This window comes from Gorilla gorilla, chromosome 1, assembly GCF_029281585.2.
Source record: "Gorilla gorilla gorilla isolate KB3781 chromosome 1, NHGRI_mGorGor1-v2.1_pri, whole genome shotgun sequence".
In the NCBI taxonomy this organism is placed as follows: domain Eukaryota; kingdom Metazoa; phylum Chordata; class Mammalia; order Primates; family Hominidae; genus Gorilla; species Gorilla gorilla.
The window spans coordinates 132,277,858-132,300,074 of NC_073224.2; the positions used below are offsets into that span (position 1 = coordinate 132,277,858).

The 22,217-nt window shown below is 37.5% G+C and overlaps 1 protein-coding gene across 3 annotated transcripts in view; it reads left to right on the top strand.

The window, feature by feature from the left end:
• VAV3 (vav guanine nucleotide exchange factor 3) overlaps positions 1 to 22,217 on the top strand; it is a 388,694-nt gene that overhangs the window by 245,301 nt on the left and 121,176 nt on the right. For all 3 annotated transcript variants that reach the window (XM_019039089.3, XM_019039034.4, XM_055376632.1), the window contains 2 exons: positions 9,445 to 9,546; positions 9,856 to 9,956. In XM_019039089.3, coding sequence (XP_018894634.2) covers positions 9,445 to 9,546; positions 9,856 to 9,956 — 203 coding nt within the window. The remainder of the gene's footprint in view (positions 1 to 9,444; positions 9,547 to 9,855; positions 9,957 to 22,217) is intronic.

Here is a 22,217-nt window from a genome sequence, read left to right on the forward strand (position 1 = left end):
AAAACCTACTATTTAATGAGAGCTTTAAGATTGTATCTTATGGGAGAGTCTAACTTTAGGTATAAAAGGATCAGTTTTATTTTGAGATTTTTGGCTAAGACTTTACTTAAAGATTGCTTTGTCAGAACTGGAGATTTTAGGAGTGCCTATGACTTGAGAGAAAAACTGGGATAGACTATTCTGATGTTCTTTAATGTTTAATTGGTAATTCTAAGAGAAGAAGAAATACTTTGGTAAGTTAGATGCATGGTCCAGCTAGCTTAATTATCTGTCTTGTGTGCTGGGGAGTATATGGAGAGTGATTCCTGTCCATCATAGTATTGGTCTCATAAGATCAATTTCTAGTTCAGACAGCTTCAGGTCTCCTTTGGTCTCCAGGATTTGCATATTTATCTGTTTTATCTTTAGTTTTGATGGAAAAATAATGCGTATAAGCAAACATCTATTAAGATAATAGCTTTTTGTTTTTGAAATTTCTCCTAAATTATAAGGCGTGATACATCTAGAGCTAGTATTTGAACATTCGGCACAAACGTTAAATTTCGTATGTTTAGAATAATTAGTTCTTAAATTCAAAAGATATTTGGCTAGCCAAAACGTGATGTCTGACTTTATAGGAGATGATGAGTATTTAGGTGATGATATATAAGTGAAATATGTCCTGAAAGGCCCCTCATAGAATTGGTTTTACTGAGTAATACTTTGGTACTATGTCCTTGGCTCAAATCAAGAAAGGACAGAAAGGGAAGGCACACAGTTGTATTTATAAGGATGTCGTTGAAGACATTGGTTATATATCACACAATTTCCCTTTTATGAAAACACTTCAGAGTATCTTTTTTCTTTTATCTTTTCCTTTTTTGGGGCCAATCTGACACGTGAAATGATGTCTTGTTATTTAAACGTACATTTCTTTTGATTGCTAGTACATGTTTTATGTATTTATTGTTTTATTTTATTTTTTTTAATAAATTGCCCTGCTAATTTTCTTGCTATTTTTCCAATTGGGATGTTCATTTTTTTCTTATGGACTTTCAATGGTACTTGTATATTGCAAGGAGATTAATCTTTTACCATACGTATTCTAAACATTTTTCTGCTTTCTCTAATTTTTTATGTTTTTTTTTTATTTAAATAAAACTTTGGGTTTGTTTTTCTAAGTGAAAATGAGGCCAGCCATCTTTTGTTTGCTTTTATTTCCTTTAAAGATTATGTAAGTAGTTATCAATGTTTTCTCCAAATACTTGTATTTTTGTTTTTTGTTTAAAATAAATATCAGGTTCCTATCTAAATTTTACATTTAAATGCAGAATATAAGCCTCATGAAGGCAGCAATTTTGTCGATTTTATTCCTTATCGTTGGCTGTATTCATGGCACATCATAGGCATGTAATATATGTTTTTCAAATAGATAGTATAAGTCTTTATCTAAACTTTATATTGTTATAAAAATGTGAATAGAAATCTAGCTTTCTTAACCTTTTTAGAAAGCTGGACATGTACTTTTAAGTTATATTTAAACCTGCTGTTTTTCCTCTGTCCCGAAATTCTTCCTCTTGCTTTCCACCTATTTCTGTAGAAAATCCTTCTGTGGTAATACACCGACAAGGTCATATTTTACGTTTCAAGTTTTCCTAACGTGATCTTTCTTTGTAGCACTTGTCATAGCTGCAGTTTCATGATTGTTTGTGGAATTATTTAAATGTTCTTCTCCCCGCTTCCACCCTACAACCCAACATTAGTCAGGGACTTTACTTATTTTTGTTCATCATCATATCCCACTGCATGGCACATATTAGATAATTAATAAGTTTTTTTAAATGAGCATTTTATTTTTTGAATAGACTAATAAACTGCCACAAAAATCACATACCAAGTCCTTGCACATATTCGGTCCCCTTCAAGACTTTTACATTTTATATTATTGATGTGTCTGTTTTGTTATCAGTCCCATACAAATTTAATAACTATACTTTTAAAAACATTTTAGTATTTCTTAGGTTATAGTGGCTTCCCATATACTCTCTACAACAGGTGTGTCCAATCTTTTGGCTTCTCTGGGCCACTTTGGAAGAAGAATTTGTATTGGGCCACACATAAAATACACTAACAATAACGATAGCTGATGAGCTTTAAAAAAAATCACACACAAAAAATCTCAATTTCATAATGTTTTAAGAAAGTTTACGAATTTGTGTTGGGCCACATGTGGCCTGCAGACCATGGGCTGGACAAGCTTGCTCTACACGAATTCACACAGTTTAAAACATTTTCCAACTATTCTCACATATTTATCTTCCGGTTGTATTTTATAATCATTTGTCAAGTTCAAAAAATCTCATTGTATATTTATAAGTGTGCGTGTGACAGAGAGTATGTTTGTGTGTTGGTTTGCAAGGAAGGATTTGTTTTAAATTTGTAAATCAGAGAGAGGTTGTGTATTTATAATAAAATATTCCATTTTCTTATTTAGGAGCTTGCTATGTGGCTTTTAATTTATTGAATGCGTTGTCTGGCACGGTGGCTCACGCCTGTAATGCCAGCACTTTGGGAGGCTGAGGTGGGCAGATCACCTGAGGTCAGGAGTTTGAGACCAGCCTGGCCAACATGGTGAAACCCTGTCTCTAATAAAAATAGAAAAATTGGCCAGGCATGCTAGTGCATGCCCATATCCAGCTACTCAGGAGGCTGAGGCATGAGAATCGCTCGAACCTGGGAGGCAGAGATTGCACCACTGCACTCCAGCCTGGGCGACAGAGCAAGACTCTGTTTCAAAAAAAAAAAAAAGACTACTTATGAATTTATTGAATGCATTTATTTCTCTCAGTTAATTTAAAACTTTATTTTATAGAACCTAAACTTTTCATGTTAGGATTTTTCTTAGACATTTCCATGCAGAAACTAGTTAACATAGCAAGCTCAAATTTGCTATCTTTAGAAGGATTTGCTTACAGGGTTGGCTTGTCCTTGGCTGTCATCTGACAACTTGACTTTGGAATGTTCCCTGTGGTACTAAGTGATAAGGTTATTTGGTGTACCAGGGGTACTGAATTTCATTGTGCCAATCTGCCTAGACTTAAAAAAAATGTGATTTATACTTCCTTCTGGGATTTTTTAAAAATATTGTGGCTGAGTATGTAGGCAGAGAGTGTCTGTGTGACCAGTCCCTCCAAAATCTTTGCACTCGGGGTCTCAAGAGATTTTTCCAGACAGAGATGCTACACACATTACTGCATTTCTTTGCTAGAGAGCATTAGAAACTTACACACAGATCTCTTCAGGTGCCACTTGATGTCTTCATCTCTCATTAGTTTTATCACTTTTAAATATCTTCTCTTAGTTTTTCCCGATAGTCCCAATATTGTCATCTCTAAATGAAAATTCTGTGTACTTTTTTACAATATTTATCCTTCACATTCATTTTTCTTGTCATATTACAGTGATTAGATCTTCCAGAACAATATTGAAAAATACAGTTGACTTCAAAAACTTTTATTTTCAATATAATTGTGATAGTGTTTTATATTAGATATGTTTTCTATTATCTTTAGTTTGATATTCTTTATCATAGTAAGAAACTATCCCTTAATGTCTAGTTTATTTAGTTTCATTAGAAGCACACAATGCATTATAAGTCTTTTTTGATACCTGTTGAGACAACCCAATTTTTTTGTTTCTTTATTAATGTGACAAATTGTTTCACATATTTGAAAAGCCTTATTTAAAAAGAGTCATGATATAGCTAACTATCCTGACGATAAACTATCCATATTATTTTAAATGATTTTAAAACCTTGCTATGGAAAATAAGATTAACTTAAGTAGTAGGCTTATTGTAATTTATTGCCACTTAAATAATAGAGGTTAATAGAAGCGTGCAAGAAGAGAGCCAACTTGTTGTATCATGGAGAAAAATAATTGTATGTATTAATAATAATAAATAAAAATAAGACTGTTTAGCGTATTTCTAAAGGACATTCTCAAATAAGTAATCTGTATTTGGTATCTGTTGGCCAAAATATATATTTTCTGTATTTTAGCAACACACACAAAGCTATGTGTGTGAATACATTTTTATAAATCGATGTATTTTTGATACAAAAAAGCCTGTTGCATTCAGACAGGAGTTTTTGAAGCACTGACATTTGCTTCCAGCTCTCTTACTTTTACTTTCAATGCAATATGATGAAATAAACCATTTTATGTATACTACGTAATTGCCACAATGTCCATACTGGTAATACTTGATTGTTAATACTGATAGAGCATGAGACAGCATGATGTCATAAATTGGTTCTCATCTTATTTGCTCTGTAATTGGTCATGATCATTACAGATTATTTCATCTTGCTAGGATTTGCTTCCTTTATTCTATAACTATATTACTAAAATGACATAGTGATTTTAAAATTTACAGTTAAAATAGAGAAAAATGTTCATTTTAAGCATGTATGTTTTAAAAATCATATGTATTATTATTTTACATTGTATTACTAACTACACTGTCATACTTATTACTGAAATATATGTATGAGTACGATTATAGTTTTTTGTAAAAATATTGTATTTGTCTGTTCTCACACTGCTAATAAAGACATACCTGAGACTGGGTAATTTATTTAAAAAAGAGATTTAATTGACTCACAGTTCAGCATGGCTGGGGAGGCCTCAGGAAACTTATAGTCATGGTAGAAGAGGAGACAAACACGTCCTTTCTCACATGGCAGCAGGAAGGAGAAAAATGAGTGCCCAGTGAAGGGGGCAGCCCCTTATAAAACCGTCAGATCCCATGAGAAATAACTCGGTATCATGAGAACAGGATGGGGGAAACCATCCCCACGATTCAATTATCTCCACCTGGTCCCTCCCGCGACACGTGGGGATTATTGGAACTACAATTCAAGATAAGATTTGGGTTGGGGACATAGCCAAACCATATCAAAGTTTAAATATTTTCTCACAATAAAGAGAGGATATATGTAAGTAAACATAAATTCTGAGATTTAATTGAAATTTAGTGAATCATGTTTTTCTTCAGTGTTCTTTCACATAAGAGGTAATTTTTTTTGGCTTAGTAAAAATGTCTCTTATCTTTCCTTTACTTCTTCCATCTTTCTATCTGATAATGTGGCAAAAGGCAGCTTTTGAAAACAAACGAAGAAAATGCTACAGTAAAAGCATATTTTTTCTGATTTCTGTCAGCTATGAATATCTAGCATTAATTTTCCTGGTAGAATGTTTGATGACTATAAAGAGGAGACTGGTAAGAAGGAGAAGATGCACCCTCCACATAGGTCAGTGGGGAGGCGGACTTACAAGTACTTTTAATGCTACTTTTAGGGCGGTACAAAGTTACTGAAAGCCTAAGAGGTCTACTTAACTTGGCATCAGATGTTGCATAAAGTGTTATGGAGGCTGACGTATCTGAATTTCAGCATTGCTTCCATCTCCTTCTCTGGTAACTGGCCCCAGTAAACCTATCTAACATTATTTTCTAGTGTGTCTATATTAGGATTCTTTAGAGAAACAAAACCAATAGGATAGGGTGTGTGGGGGGGTATGTGTGTGTGGGTGTGCGGGCGTGTATATGTGTTTGTATGGAACCTGAGTTTTTGAGGAGGTATTTTTAAACTTGAATTGACCGAAATTGGTCATGATTTCAGGGAAGGAAAAATTGAATCACAGGAAGGGTTAAGAGAAAATGAATATGTAGAGGGCATGAGGGAGAGGGAAAAATTCATTGTGATTTTGAAGTTCCCAGTTTGGAAGATGGAGTAAATGAACCAGGTATGTCAGGAAACACATGGAAATTGAGTTTTGTATGTGCTGCATTTGAGATGCCTGAGGAGCAGTTAGGAATGCATATCTGGAGAACAAAGAGGTCCAGGCTAGGGGGAAAGTGAGGTCTTCAACTTAAGGCCTGTGATGGAGCCAGGTGAGAAGAGAACATCTAAAGACAGCATTTAAAGCTATATGAAACCGTAAGAGTGTCAACATTCCTTGCCCTATAAATGTTTGATTGCCTGATTAGTTATATTCATAATGAGTTCTATGTGAAGCAAAAGAAATGGGAACATTTGATTAATCTACAAGATTCCATTGACATTCTCAAAAGTAAATTGTCATATGTTAAGACAGATTACTAAAATGGAATTCTTTATGTGTATCAGCATGACTGAGCAAGTTAACTAATCTGTTTGACACTCAGCACTCATCTATAGACAACCCAGCCCCATGATTGGTCCTACTATATCCACGCCTGTCTTACTATAAAGGAAATCTCTATGTAGTAGCAGCAGAACTTTTTTTTTTTCTTCCTCAACTAAATGTGATGTCAATCCTGTATAAAATCTCACTTCTTTCCTTGGCCCCTGCCAACCTATCTCATCTCTTTGCTCATTTGACTCCAGCTGAAGGAGGCTTCTTTCTGTTCCTGCCCAAGGGCTTGTGCATATGGTAGTTACTCAATAAATACTTATGAAATGGGTGAATGACTCTGCCTTGTAGATTTGTTCTGAGAAGTAAATGTGAAAAAGTATATGAAGAGCCTAGTGATGTATCTGGTACATTAGAGATGTGAAATAAATGCCTCTTTTGACCATTTTAATTTTTTGTTTCTGCAAATCTGTAATCCTGACATTTCTGTCGTCTTCTGCTGCAATCTACTTTCCCAACCCTTCTCATCCAGCCAGCTTACTGTCTTTGGTTTCGGCACCCCCACAGGCCACGGACCATGTATGATCTCCTCAGTTTGTACTTCAGTGCGAACTGAAGAGATCACAGTTTCATACACAAGGTTTTTCATACATTGTATCTCTTGAGTTACCCTCTTACACTTCAATAATTACATACGGATTCCTAGTCCCAAGGACACTGAGCATATAAGTCGTTGTGCTGGAGATTCTCAGAAGAATGGGTGTCCTCTGGGGACTTGGTCACAGACCTAAAAAGGGACTCTTTACCACTCACAAAGCACTATCATGATCACACCCTTATTATATGGATTTGGAATCAGCACTTCATAAATTGTAGCCAACATTGATTGAACACCAAATATGGGTCAGGCAGTGTTCTAAGCACGTTACATATATCACTTGATGAGTTTGGTTTTGTTGGTATTCCTGTTTTATACTCACTAACTTGCCTAAGATCACACTGCTACTGATTTGCAAGTTAGGATGTAAGCCCAGGTGGTCTAGTTTCAGATTCCTGTCCTTACCTATGCTTTTTATTCAATACTGCCTCAGCAGCAGTTTCAGGGTCATAGAGTTAACATCTGTTCTTTAGTGTTTGATTCTAGATTTTAAAAATAATTTACCATTTTAGTTTTCAAGTAATTCTAATAGTTTCTTTCTACTCTTTTACCTACCACTTTAAGTCTTTATTCCCATGGGGCAGCTACTGTTAACAATATTTTCAGAACCTTGTTCATCATAATTTTTTTGTAAAACATCTTAGTGGCTTTGTGATTCCCCCTTTCAGTTGTTTATTTTCTGAAAGTTCAGCTTATTCTTAGTTCATGAAAGTTTTAAATACCAGTGGTCCAAACACAACTCCGGTATGTTCGTGTGTGTGCCTGTGGATGTTCCACCTGTGTCCGAGGCAGATTTTTGAAATTAACTAACTTCTTACCTGTTTGGAACTTATTTACATGAGTTTCTGCCGGAAGGAGATGTACTTCTGTTTGAAAACTCCAGGTTGATGAATTTTTCGGGTTGCCAGGACTCAAACTTATTTGACAAATCATCTATGACCCTATCACCTTGATGCTCAGAAGCAAATGAACCAACAGCCCTTCCTGACTAAGGAAACAGGTTTTGATGGAGTTTTCAATGCATGCCTTTATGGACTCAAGAATCAAATGTTTTCTGAACAACGTGAAGAAAGTTTTGTTTCTAGATCCTTATATGTTCCTGTGTCTCCTTTTCTATAGAAAAGCTCTGCAATTTTTAATCAGTAACACAAAAATGCCTCCATGGAAATGTCCATGATTCTCAGCATGCAGTGAAACATTTTCCGAAAAAGTGAGGTCACCAGAAGCACAGAGCAGAGAAATCCCAGATGGCACTAATATTTGATTTCATTTTTAGCACGCTCATATTCAGCAGATGGATTGGAAGGCTGACCTCTCTGACACTTCTGCATCACTGCCTGCTACTCCAATTGCCTTTGCGAATGTTTTTTCATAAGGCATCTCCTGGTACCTCAGAGATTGATGCCTGGTCGCCTGCCTGTGTTATGCTTCATTTCACCAGGATTCTGTGTGGTTGAGAGTTGCTGTATTCTATAAAAGGGGAAATCCTGGCTCATCAGTATCTCAAGCTTTTCCTACAATCTCTCAAATTGCGTGTAACGTCTTGGAGCATATCACTTTAGCTTTCTAGGTGTACCCCTGATTTGTATCCATCTTTAACTTATCCTAGTCTAATTTTCTGCCTTCTTTTGCCATCAAAAATAATAGCAAAAACCTCAGTTACTTTTGCAGCAACCTAAATAGCTAAGCCAAGAATAATGTAAAAAAAAAAGTTAAATGTTTTCAAAATACCTACTAAGTACAAAAATTCGATTATTTTAATATGAACATTGCTGAATCTCCTCCTTGAGCTATAGTTTCAGTGGCCAAAAGCAAAGACCTGAGTTAGAGTTCCCAATCAGGCTGTTTTCTTTAAGGGTAAGCTTTAGAGTAAGTGTCAGTTTTCTTATTTGTAAACTAATGATATTATTCGTGCCAGGCAGTTAGGATTGATGTGAAGATTAAATGAAGAAATGAATGTCATATGGTTGTCACAGTCTCTGGCACAGAGTAAATATACAAAGAATATTAGTTTGTGGTGTGCAAAATAACTTTTGTATGTATAATATAAATAAAATATAAAATAAATGGTAAAATTATTTTGTTTCATTATTACTTAGATTGTGAGTAAAGTGAAATGTTAAGAATTTTTTAATGATCACACTAATGCTTTATTTTAAAACTTTCTATAAAATTACTGTATTCCTTGTTATGGACCATTATGTTGTCCACACATCTATTTAGAGATGACCCTCTTCTCCCTCCTACCCTCACCTGCTAGTTTATATTTCAGTGGCGTGGCTACAGACAACGAACTATCAGATAAGATGAGTATCCAGTGGGTTTTTTTTTTTTTTTCCAGGCAGGTTGACCTATGTGGCCATTTGTTAAAGTTCTCTGAGAATGCTCAATTCTGAGGAGGATTACGTTGCTATGTCCTTCCAGGTTGCTTGTTCCCACACAACCAGATTCTGGTACATATTTGAATGCATAGCATACTTTTGGCTTAGAAAACATTGCACATTTAGTAGTCATTTTGCTTGAATCAGATCTCTACCTGATGTCATTTTGATGAATTTAGGGTTTAGATGACTAAATTGCAGCTTTGTTGTGAAACTTTCTATAGAAAGTTATTTTTTTCCTTTTTTTAGGTCTAACATAAGGCCAGACTATGCAGACTCCAATTTCCACGACTTCAAGATGCATACCTTCACTCGAGTCACATCCTGCAAAGTCTGCCAGATGCTCCTGAGGTAAGCCTGCTCAGTCCTGGTTTTCAGTTTAAAGGAACTGATATAATTGCTAAGTGTTTCAGACTTTTCCAACCTTCTAGCCAATAGGTTCTAAAGTGGGGAATTTGCCTTAGCAGTCTGGATCCCACAAACCTTTGCCAGGCTTTCTGCCTGGACAGTCCTTTCAGAAGCTCTGGCAAGCTCCTCTCCCTCTACTGAGGGGGTACCTTGAAGAGCACTGTTGATACTTTTTTTCTTCTTCTTGCAGTAATTTCATATGGGCAGAATTTTGCACCGTTTAATGTACCACTTTCTTATTTCACCTTTCAGGGGAACATTTTATCAAGGCTATTTATGTTTTAAGTGTGGAGCGAGAGCACACAAAGAATGTTTGGGAAGAGTAGACAATTGTGGCAGAGTTAATTCTGGTGGTAAGTCATGTTTATTGTTGCAATTCTGTTTTTAATGAGGACATAAAATTTGCTAAACATAATTAAGGCCTAATTTACTCTGAATATGTGTTTATTGTAACATATCTGCTTTTGAAACTATTATTTATAAGCACAATTAGAAAAATGCTTAAAATTTACGTGAGTTTTCTACATAACTTTGTTTTAAATTATTTAAAATTTGTGTGACTTTTATACATATCTTGGAGACAGAGGTCTTCAAGAGGGAGTTGGATGGTTTCATGTCACTCATTTCATTAAAAGCCCTAAATAAATGACTAAAACCATACAAACATAGCCAAAAAAATAGAGTAACAAAAACAACAGAAAGAGTATATTCTTCTATCTTTAGTTCTTAAATTTCCTTTTTATTCTTTTAAATATTTAGCTCAGGAATGCTAATGGCTCCAGAAGTAAACATCACACAGACTAATTCATGAATTAATGAATTGAATACATTGTCATTTTGCAGCACTTAACAAAGAGCATATATCTTTTGGGTTTTATGTAAATATTTTCCCCTTGGTTTTTAAAAATAATGCTGCATGATTGTTACATGAGCTAGTTTCTAAGACGGCTGGCAGTTATGCATTCAGTAGCCTATTGCCTCTTTCTGCTCCTCTTGGGCTCTCTTCCTTGTCTTTATTTTCTGGCTTCTTTATTCTTCCCTTTCTTCTTTTTTCTCTTTGTCCTTTTCCCCCGAGTTTCTCTGTGTTTTTATCAATAAGACCTTTCAAAATCAGTAAAACTTTTGAACACAAGAAAGGATCTTTAACAGCTTGAGTTCAAAAGGTAGCCATGTCAACCTTTGATTTTCCCAAAGGAAAAGGTGGACATTGAATTATTTTGGATAATGTGAAAAAGAATGAAACAGGGAATAGCTCATTTCGGAGCTGAGTTCAGAAAATAGGCAATTGTAGAAAAGGTGAATCCTATTAGAAGACTGAGATCATAGCACATTCCTCTCAGACATTTTAAAAGGACCCTGTGTGCCATTCTCTGTGCTAGGCATGAGCAGCTATAAAGTGACAGATCTTGGCATGAGTTGAGCACCTACACTGTGCCTGTCCTGCCTGGGTGTTCTACTGGGCATCTTCTTGGATGAGCTCATTCCGTCTTCAGAATGGCCCTGCACATTTACTGATGGGGGTCGGATTGCTTATGCAGTTTACTCAAGGGCTGTTAAATAAACTTACCTCTTACTTCTGTCGGAAAGTCAGAAACAGTTTACAGAGTTGTAAAATATAATAGAAATAAAAATTATTGTTGTTATTCTTTAATTGCCACCCCAATAGAATTTATCACTTGAATTTTTGTTGTTCCATCTTTATATGCCCCATTCTTTAATCTCTTTGGAGACACTTAACATTTTATTTGCTCATAATAGGCTAATGTTTATATAAATTCCAAGGCCCTGTCTTGATGAGATGATATCTGTGAAGAATGTAAAATGATCCCATAGTTGGCATGGTTCTAAAGGAAATATTGTAGGAGAATAGTTTAGAGTCAAGCAGAGATGGTTGAAATGCTAGCTTTGTGCCATTTGTTAGCTATGTGAGCTTGGGGAATTTACTTAAATATTCTGAGCTTTTGTTTATTCATTTTGTAAATTAGACGATTATTATGAGGATCCAGTGAGATAATGTTGATTCTTACCACAAAGCAAAGTGAGAACTTACTATTTTAATCTAAGGTGATATAGTGAAAAATCAGGTTTTTTTTTTTTTTTGAAAGACGTGGGCTTATTTAGTATTTTTATTGTTTTCATGATCTGGAGTACACGTGGATGGGAACATTAAGGAGCACCAAACTTTAAAATAATACGCAAGTATGGCATTAAAAGGACATAAAATTTTTTAACTTTTACGTTATAAAAGTCAATAGGAAATCATTGAAAATTCCTAGTCTAGTCAAATAGAAGAGTCATATATTCTCAGTGTCTGTTCCTAGGTAATTATTTCAATGTACTCTGTCCTTACATAAGTCATTTTGTTTATGGCAGTAAAAGCTACAAGCTCTGGAGTCTTGGTCTGTTTGAATCCTAGCTTCACAATTTACTCCTTGGGTGATTTTGAACTCCATTTACTTACCCTTTGTAAGTATTAGTTTCTTCCCTTATGCTATAGTTTGGCTCTGTGTGCCCACCCAAATCTCATCCTGAATTGTAATCCCCACGTGTCAAAGGAGGGGCCAGGCAGGAGGGGATTGGATCATGGGATTTCCTCCACGCTGTTCTCATGATAATGAGTGAGTTATCATGAGAACTGATGGTTTCATAAGGCAGTATTTCTTGCTCTTGCTCTCTCTCTCACTTGTCACCATGTAAGATGTACCTGCTTCACCTTCTGCCATGATTGTAAGTTTCCTGAGGCCTCCCCAGCCATGTGGAACTGTGAGCAAATTAAACCTCTTTTCTTTATAAATTCTTCAGTCTCAGGTATTACATTATAGCAGTGGGAGGACGGACTAATACAGTAAATTGGTACCCAGAGTGGGGGGCACTGCTATAAAGATACTTGAAAATGTGGAAGCGACTTTGGAACTGGGTAATGGATAGAGGTTGGAACAGTTTGGAGGGCTCAGAAGAAGACAGGAAGATGTGGGAAAGTTTGGAACTTCCTAGAGACTTGTTGAATGGTTTTGACCAAAGTGCTGATAATGGTGTGGACAGTGAAGTTCGGGCTGAGGTGGTCTCAAATGGAGCTGAGGAACTTGTTGGGAATTGGAGTAAAGGTCACTCTTGCTGTGTTTTAGTAAAGAGACTGGTGGCATTGTGCCCCACCCTAGAGATCTGTGGAACTTTGAACTTGAGAGAGATGATTTGAAATTGGAACTTATGTTTAAAAGAGAAGTAGAGCATAAAAGTTTGGAAAATTTGCAGCCTGATGATGCGATAGAAAAGAAAAACCTATTTTCTGGGGAGAATTTCAAGCTTGCTGCAGAAATTTGCATAAGTAATGAGGAGCTAAATGTTAATTGCCAAGACAATGGGGAAAATGTCTCCAGGGCATGTCAGAGGTCTTCATGGCAGCCCCTTCCATCATGGTCCTAGAGTCCTAGGAGAGAGAAATGGTTTTGTGGACTGGATCAAGGGCCCCACTGCTGTGTGCAGCTTAAGGATTTGGTGCCCTGTGTTCCCAGCTGCTCCAGCCATGGCGAAAAGGGGCCGTACAGCTCAGGCCGTTGCTTCAGAGGGTGCAAGCCCCAGGCCTTTGCTTCAGAGGGTGCAAGCCCCAGGCCTTTGCAGCTTCCATGCGGTGTTGGACCTGTGGATGCACAAAAGTCAAGAGTTGAGGTTTAGGTATCCATCTAACAAAGATCTAATAACCAGAGTCTACAAGGCACTTCAACAAATTTACAAGAAAGAAACAAACAACCCCATTAAAAAGCAGGCAAAGGACATGAACAGACACTTCTCAAAAGAAGACATTTATCCAGCTAACACATATATGAAGAAAAAAAGCTCAACATGACTGATCATTAGAGAAATGCAAATCAAAACCACGGTAAGATACCATCTCACGCTATTCAGAATGGCAATTATTAAAAAGTCAAGAAACAATAGATGCTGGTGAGGCGGTGGAGAAATAGGAATGCTTTTATACTGTTGGTGGGAATGTAAATTAGTTCATCCATTGTGGAAGACAGTGTGGCAATCCCTCAAAGACCTAGAACCAGAAATACCAATTGACTCAGCAATCCCATTACTAGGCGTATACCCAGAGGAATAGAAATCATTCTACTATAAAGATACATGCATGCGTATGTTCGCTGCAGCACTATTCACAATGGCAAAGGCATGGAATCAGCCCAAATGCCCATCAGTGATAGACTGGATAAAGAAAATGTGGTACATATATCATAGAATACCATGCCGACATAAAGAGGAATGACATCATGTCCTTTACAGGGACATGGACGGAGCTGGAAGCCATTATCCTCAGCAAACTAATGCGGGAACAGAAAACCAAACACCACATGTTCTCACTCATAAGTGGGAGCTGAACAATGAGAACACATGGACACAGGGAGGGGAACAACACACACTGGGGTCTGTAAGCAGGGTGGGGGAAAGGAGAGCATCAGGAAAAATAGCTAATGCATGCTGCACTTAATTCTTAGGTGTTGTGTTGATAGGTGCAGCAAACCACCATGGCACACGTTTACCTATGTAACAAACCTGCACATCGTGCACATGTACCCTGGAACTTAAAATAAAATTAAATAAATAAAATAAAACTTTAAAAAATGCTCATTGCTCATGGCCACTTTTCTTCAGGCCATAAGGAAGTTGAAAGTTGACTGCATAGACCATGAAACAATGTTCAATCACTTTGGCTTTTGTAAGCTCACCTTTTTAAGAATACTTACTGACAAAATTTGATTTAAAAAAAAAGGATTCTTATCTCTAGAGTCTTCCTAGCTATTTAACTCAGCTTTGGCATGCTGCCTTGCCAACAACTCACTTGCACTTATAATTTAATTGTAGTGACATAGACAGCAGATTTTCAAAGAACTGAAGGTGGATTTTCAAATTCCTCAGCCCCATAACCTTTGGTGTGTGATCATCCCAGCCCACCTTCACCAAGAATCCTATCAAGTCAGTTTAGCCAGAATCCCCCTTATATGTGATGTTTCCTCTCAGTAATTTTCCATCCATTGACCTCACCCTTCTCCTTGGCTATAAATCTCCACTTGTCCATGCTGTATTTGAAATTGAACCTGGATTTCTTTCTCCTTTGCAATTGTTCCTGAATAAAATCTGTTATCACAACTTAAAAAAAAAAAAAAAGAGAAAGAATCGAGCTTTGGGAAGCTCTGCTTAGATTTCAGAGGATATATGGAAATGTCTGGATGCCCAGGCAGCGGTCTGCTGCAGGGTCAGGGCCCTCATGGAGATCCTCTGCTAGGGCAGTACAGAAGGGAAATGTGGGGTTGGAGCTCCCACACCAGAGTCCCCACTGCCACTGCCTAGTGGAGCTGTGAGAAGAGGGCCACGGTCCTCCAGATTCCACAATGGTAGGTCCACCCACAGTTTGCACTGTGCCTGGAAAACCCGCAGACACTCATTGCCAGCCTGTGAGAGCAGCCAGGAGGGGGGCTGTACCCTGCAACGCCATAGGGGCAGAGCTGCCCAAGACCCTGGGTGCCTACCTCTTGCATCGGTGTGACCTGGATATGAGACATGGAGTCAGGGGTAACTGCCCTGCTGGATTTCAGACTTGCATGGGGCCTGTAGGCCCTTTGTTTTGATCAATTTCTCCCATTTGGAACAGGTGTATTTACACAATGCCTGTACCCCTATTGTATCTTGGGAGGAACTAACTTATTTTTTATTTTACTGGCTCATAGTTGGAAGGGACTTGCCTTGTCTCAGATGAGACTTTGAACTGTGGACTTTCGAGTTAATGCTGAAATTAGTTAAGACTTTGGGGGACTGTTGGGTAGGCATGATTGTGTTTTGAATATGAGGATGTGAGTTTTGGGAGGGGCCAGGGGCAGAATGATATGGTTTGGCTCTGTGTCTGCACCCAAATCTCATCTCGAATTGTAATCCCCATAATCCCCACATATCAAGGGAGGGAGGCGATTGGATCATGGGGGCATTTTCCCCATGCTGTTCTCATGATAGTGAATGAGTTCTCAAGAGACCTGATGGTTTTATAAGGCAGTTTTCCCTGCTCTGGCTTGCTCTCTTGCCTGCCTCCATGTAAGACTTGCCTCTTTTGCCTTCTGCCATGATTGTAAGTTTCCTGAGGCCTCCCCAGCCATGTTAAACTGGGAGTCAATTAAACCTCTTTTCTTCATGAATAACCCAGTCTCAGGTATTTCTTTCTGGCAGTGTAAGAATGGACTAACACCTTGTAAAATAGGGCCAATAATAGCACTTAGATTTTAAAATCTTTTTAAGCAAATACCCCTATTTAGTGCCAGGTACTGTTCTCAGTACAGCTGCTCCTCCATTAATGATGGGGTTATGTCCTCATTAAGCCATTGTAAGTGGAAACTATCGTTAAGTCAAAACTGCATTCAATGCACCTAACCTATTGTACATTATAGCTTTGCTTATCATACTTTAAACATGCTCACAGTACTTGAAATACAGTTGGGCAAAAATCTTCTGGCAACACAGTACACTGTATTGTTTGCTTCCCCTTGTGATTTCGTGGCTGACTGGTAGCTGTGGCTAGCTGCTGCTGCCCAGCATCATGAGAGAGTCTCATTGGGCATGTTGCTAGCCCGGGAAAATATCAAAATTCAAATATTAAAGTCTAGTTTCTACTGAATGCATGTGACTTTCATACCGTTGTAAAGTGGAAAAATCATAAATGAACCATCCAAAATTGGGGACCATTTGTACTTTACCATTGTTAACTCATTTACTCCTATATAAATTCTGTGAAATTGGTATTATTGATATCTTACAGATGAGAAACCAAGGCACAGAGAAATATGCAATCTGTCTAAGTTTCTTGTTCAATACAACCAAGATTCAAGTCCAGGCAGGCCAGCCCCTAAGTTTGTTCTTACCACTGGGCTCTGCTACCAGTTACATGAATGAGCTGTGATGATGTTATGTCAGATGTGTCAAAAGCCCAGTACTGAATCCTAGTAAGTAATCATGTGCTTGCCTTTCTCAGTGAAAGGGGATGATTTTCTAATGGTTTTTTAGGCAGAACACTTTAATTAAATTAGTAACTACCCGGTGTTTTTAGGTTTGAATGTTCTGTAGTGCTGCGAGAAAACATGCATCCCTGGGGACCATACCTACCTTCTTCCCATGGAAACTCTCAAGACTGGATGGACTTAAGACACATTCAGTTCTAGGGCCTCTTATTTTAAGATGAAGAAACAGGGTCATAAATATATGAAAATAAGATAACTAAGAATAATACTGTTAGTGCCCTGCAGATTGTAGATAATGCTTACTAAGATATCCTCAATTAAAAAGTAGCATCATTCTCTAAACTTTGTTATGTAATTCATTACAAAGCAGGAAAATGTTTTATTAAAACCGCTGGCTAAATTTGCTTTTTGGAGTTTGTAACATATTCTCTTGCTCTTTTGATTCTTTTCCCTGTTTTGCATATTTCCATTGACCTCCATTCCCCTTCTGTTTTATACATTGGTGCCCTTTCTCTCCGTCTCTCCTTCTTTTAAGTTCTTTCCTGCTCAAGATTTTGAGAGACCAGTAACACCAAATGCTCATAGTTCATTAGCGGTATGAAATGGTAAGGACCTGCCTAGGAGGCTTCCTTTTTTTACTATCAGATCGGGGTTTGCTGGGTAGCCCTTATAAGGGGCACTGTCTTCAGGGGGAAGAAGAATCTCTGTATCACTCCATCAGTAGCCTGTACCTTCTGAAAGCTGGAAGCCATGGCGTCTTCTCACACTCATTCCTTCTCACCCTGGTATAGGTGGTAACTGTGGGTAGAGTGTGAGTTTGAGCTTGGTAAGTCTGATGTGAGTGTGGTAAAGTAGGTACTATTTTGAAGTCTTGGGCAAGCTAGACTTTATGAGCTGCTTCTCAGCTTCTCAAGCTCGACATTGACTTAAGTCTTGTGTGATCCTTTGTTTGGGCATCCAGGAATAATTGCTTGCTGCAGTTCAGTAATATAGTTTTTCATGACTGGCCTAGGATTTGGGGGAAATGCTGGTGTAGGGGAGGGCAGGAAAAGGGATAAGATATATCCAGAGGATGGAGACTTAGTTTACTTGAATAGGGCTTTTGCATGGAGAAGAGTGTGATAGGATTTCAGCAGAACTTGACTTTGAGGGAAATCATTTCAACAGCCAAATTGAAAGCAAGGGAGTACTACTGACTTAAGACAAACTCAAATGTTTACATAGATCAGACCCCCCCCATAATATTAAATCATAGGTGGTTTGAAATTCACCCATACTTTACAGAGCTTTATAGCAATAATGTTTAACATAGTCTAACTATACTCTCAAGCAACAAAAAGAGATCCTGATTGGATCAGTGTGGATCAGGAGTCCACTTGTGATCCAGAAAGCTATGACTAGTAGGAGTAGTTATAAACATTGGATAGTTGGCATGAAAGGCAATTCCAAAAAGGGGAGTAGGCAGAGGTTGGTTAATGGATACAGAAGTACACCCAGATGGGAAGAATAAATTATAATGTCCTATAGCACTATAGGCTGACTATAATTAACAACAATTTATTGTATATTTTCAAATAGCTGGAAGAGCAGATTTTGAATATTCCCAACACAAAGAAATGATAAATGTTTGAGGTGATAGATATGCTAATTATCTTGATTTGGTTGTAACACTTTGTATACATATATCGAAATATCACACTGTACCCCATAAATATGTGTAATACTGTTGGTTCCCTGCAGATTGTAGATAATGCTTGCTTATACAGATACAGATATCATTGATTAAAAAGTAGCATCATTCTCTAAACTTTGTTATGTACTTGATTACAAAGCAGGACAAAACATTTTAAAACCTCTGGCTTTGAATGTGTCAATTAAAAATAATAAAAGAAAAAATTTAAGAAGGGGAGCATGCTATCTTTATTCAACATTGGACTTGTTTATAGAAAGGGATAGTCAAATGGAGAAGAGGCACTAGTTGTACAAAATGACAGGGTAACCCAGGGGCTCAATGAGAGGTAGATAATCTTTTACTCTGCCTTTTAATGGACAGATCCATGGCACATCACATTTAGGCCTTACCTTACTTGACCTTTCTCTTTCATTTAACACTGCTATCATCCTCCTTGATGCTATCCTTCACAACCCATCATGCGCCCATGCCATCTTTGGAAAATCTGATTGACTTTCCTGGCTTAGCTACAACCCACACCCCAGGTAGATAAAGGTCCATCTGTGCATAAGACTTCTCTCCTGAAGTATGAATTTTAAATTACCATCTTCTCCTTACATATCCCCTCCCATGCGTCTTGCATTGACCTCAAATGTCTCATAAGTAAAATCAACCTCATTAGTCATTACCGCAAACTTCCCTCTCCTATGCTTTGTCTTAGTTAAAGGCCCACCATCCAAACACTCACATAGACCTGGGTGTCAGCGTCTTCCTCATCTTGATTCACTTTCCTGTTCTTCTTAGCTCTCCTCCTAAGTCTCTCTAGGATGCATTGATAATGGTGTTGATATACACAGAAAATCTCATTGTCTCTTGCTTGAACAACTCAAAAGTTTCCTAATTCCCTGCTCTTAGTCTTATTCTTATATAATTTATAAAATTATCTTCCATTAGAATTAAGTCTGATGGTTTCATTCTTCCACATACTGTACTTTACATTTCTTACAGAATAATGTCCAAACTTTCCAATATGGCCTACAAAGCTCTAAGTAATTTGTACAGCTCATTTTTTACCACTTCCTCCTATCCCCCAACCTATAACACAACTCTCTTTAACTACTCACAGTTCTCCAACCAGTTTTTTTATGTCTATTTATCTACATGTATTTTGTTTTTCTATTTTACTGTCTTTCCTTCTCTTTTCTGTTTAGTAAACTTAATGTTCATTTTCAAAAAGTCAATGCAGATGTTGCCCCCACTTTGAAAACCTTTTCTGACACTCCTAATGCCTGGGCTTTATTAGTCTGTCAGTCCTCTGTGCTCCCCTGACATCGTATGTTTACTTTTATCACATTTATTATAATTGACTCTATGTTCATCTCTTCAATTAGACTGCAGCCCTCTCAATGATAGGAACCATACCTAATTGGTGTTTTGACCTCAAGGAAGTAGTGAGGAATGGAGTGAGTGAATGGATCAACAAATGGACAGACAAATGAGTACCACTGTAGTGTAGCACGGCTTCTGGGCCCTGAAGATCACTATAATCTTGAATCAGAAACAGGAGAGTGCAGGGGATTGTACAGTTTTGGTTCCACCTTCGTAGAGACTAGAGCTTGACTAGATTGTGGAAAAGTGGAATAAAAACCTTACCTGAGTCCCTGGCTGGTACTTTATGAATGAAAGGTAGAAAATTAGGTAGACCTTTTAGATTCCTTTCTAGTATTTTTGCAAGGAAAGGCTCATGGCCTAAGCATCGATTGTTAGGCCTTTGAGAGGAGACACCTGGGTTAGATTAATAAGTAGCAAGAAAATGAAGCAATTCACAGAATGCCTGATGACAAAAATGCCTCCCTTTCTGAAAAAATCTACTCCCTGATCCAGTCGATCCAACTGTTAGAGTTCTCACTTGGCTCTTACTATTTCCTCTCCCTGAAACATGCTCCCTTTTCTCCGAACAGTTCCAAGGACCACCCTTTCATTACTTTCTGTCCAAACTCTTTGCCAATCATTAACCGTACCTTGACCATCCAATGGTAGCCTGAATTAAATTGTTCTCTAATTATTTCTGTGTAGGCTTTATGCGTTTGCCAAGGTTAGGCTGTTCTGTGATAACTAACAAACCCCCAGGTCCCATTGGCTTTAAGATATAAAAGTTTATTTCTCACACATGCACTGTTTACTGTGAGTTCAGTGGCCCTTCAGAGTAGCTCCCTTCTAATCGGGGAACCCAGATCAGTTTGATCTTGTGACTTTGCCAGCTTGACACATGGGTTCTAGGGTTGCTGTCTTACAGACCCATAGCCTGGAAGTAAGCAGTGCCATTTTTTATCAAGTCCATTGGCTGAAACTAGTCACATGGCTTCAACCTAACTGCAAGGGAAGCTGGGCAATGTAATGAAACACATGGACTATTTGGTGTCTGTCTCTACCCCTGTTAGATTATATGCTCCTTTGCTGTTCGGAATATGTTTCTCATCTTTTGTGTCCACCCCTTAGTACCAAGTTCAGAGGAGTGGCACTTAATATCACGTTGTTGTTGCTTTTTCTCATAATAGGACTATTTCAACCAGAATATAATTTTTAATGATGTTATAGGATGTGGCTAAATATTATTAAGCATTTGAAGTATCTCTTAACACTTCTTTTTGTTCAAGTTAGCCCTTTTTGGATGTTGTCTTCCTTGGGTTGGAAAACCGTCTATATTTCATGCTCTATATCCCTTATATTAATCTAGTCTTCATTCACCCTGGAAATGATAATTACTTGACAAAAATGCAGTGCATTTCTGAATGAAGCACCTCATTTGTATTAATATGTGATTATGACAGATTATTAACTCAAGTATATTTGAAGTATGAAAAAAAGATGTGTTAAGTTTATTTTGTTAATAAGACAAACTATGCAACTTGGAAACAAATTTGAATGTTGGATGATTAGTTTATGTCTTAACATTTGAGGATTTGCATGCATATAAAGGGCAGGCAGTTCCACTCTCCTTTTCCCTGAACTTGAGTTGACTTCTTCACATTCACTATGGCAACCTCAGTGATCAACACATACAGGAGCTCTGAAGTGCATGCCAAAACTTTCCAATGTTAATAATGAATAGGTATGAACTCCACTATGCAAGCTTCTCTGAACAAGTCACTGCAAAGCTAATGTAATTTTAGGGTGTTGTTTCCTTCTCACAGTACACCACCGCGAAGGTCTAATCCCAGACAGCAACCTTTATGGACATTTGCTTTTCCCCCCACTATACTACATGACTAAGCCCCTTTGGTCTCCACTTCTTACTCTGACATTGACCAGTATAGCTTGCTTTGCATCCTCTCAGTTTAAACAAAGTAACATTGGAAGGGAAATACTGCTGGAGCAAACGACTTTGGTATAATGCATCTTTTCCTTTAGTGAGAATGCAAGCCTCAGCTGCCCTAATATTTAACTGAAGCAGATCCCCACTTGCTTATCTGTTTAATTGCACTTTTATCTAGGCCAGCTGCTGCTCCTGCTGCTGCTATAGCCACTCCTAATTGGAAGGACGTTGCTGTGGTATCCTAGTGGTTTAAAACTGAGAGACTGCTACCTAGAACCTGCACCCACATTGGTCTCTGAACCGGGCTCCTTTATAAATCATATTTTATATTTTAGCATAAAAGATAAGCTTTCAGGATACAATTTTATTTCAGCCTTCTACTGCTAGGCATTTTATCACAGTACTTTTACGTGAGCTGAAGATTGACCATTGATTTCATAACCAAAAATGACTTTAGTTCTGCATAATATTACTTAAAACTCATAAAGACAATTTTATACTTGAGTAGTTATTATTCCTTCCATCTATTTGGGTCAGTTTAATGGTACATTAATAATTATTAATGTGAATTGGAATCTATTATATGGTTGTATTCCTATTAGAGCCCCTGAAAAGACTTGAAATCAAA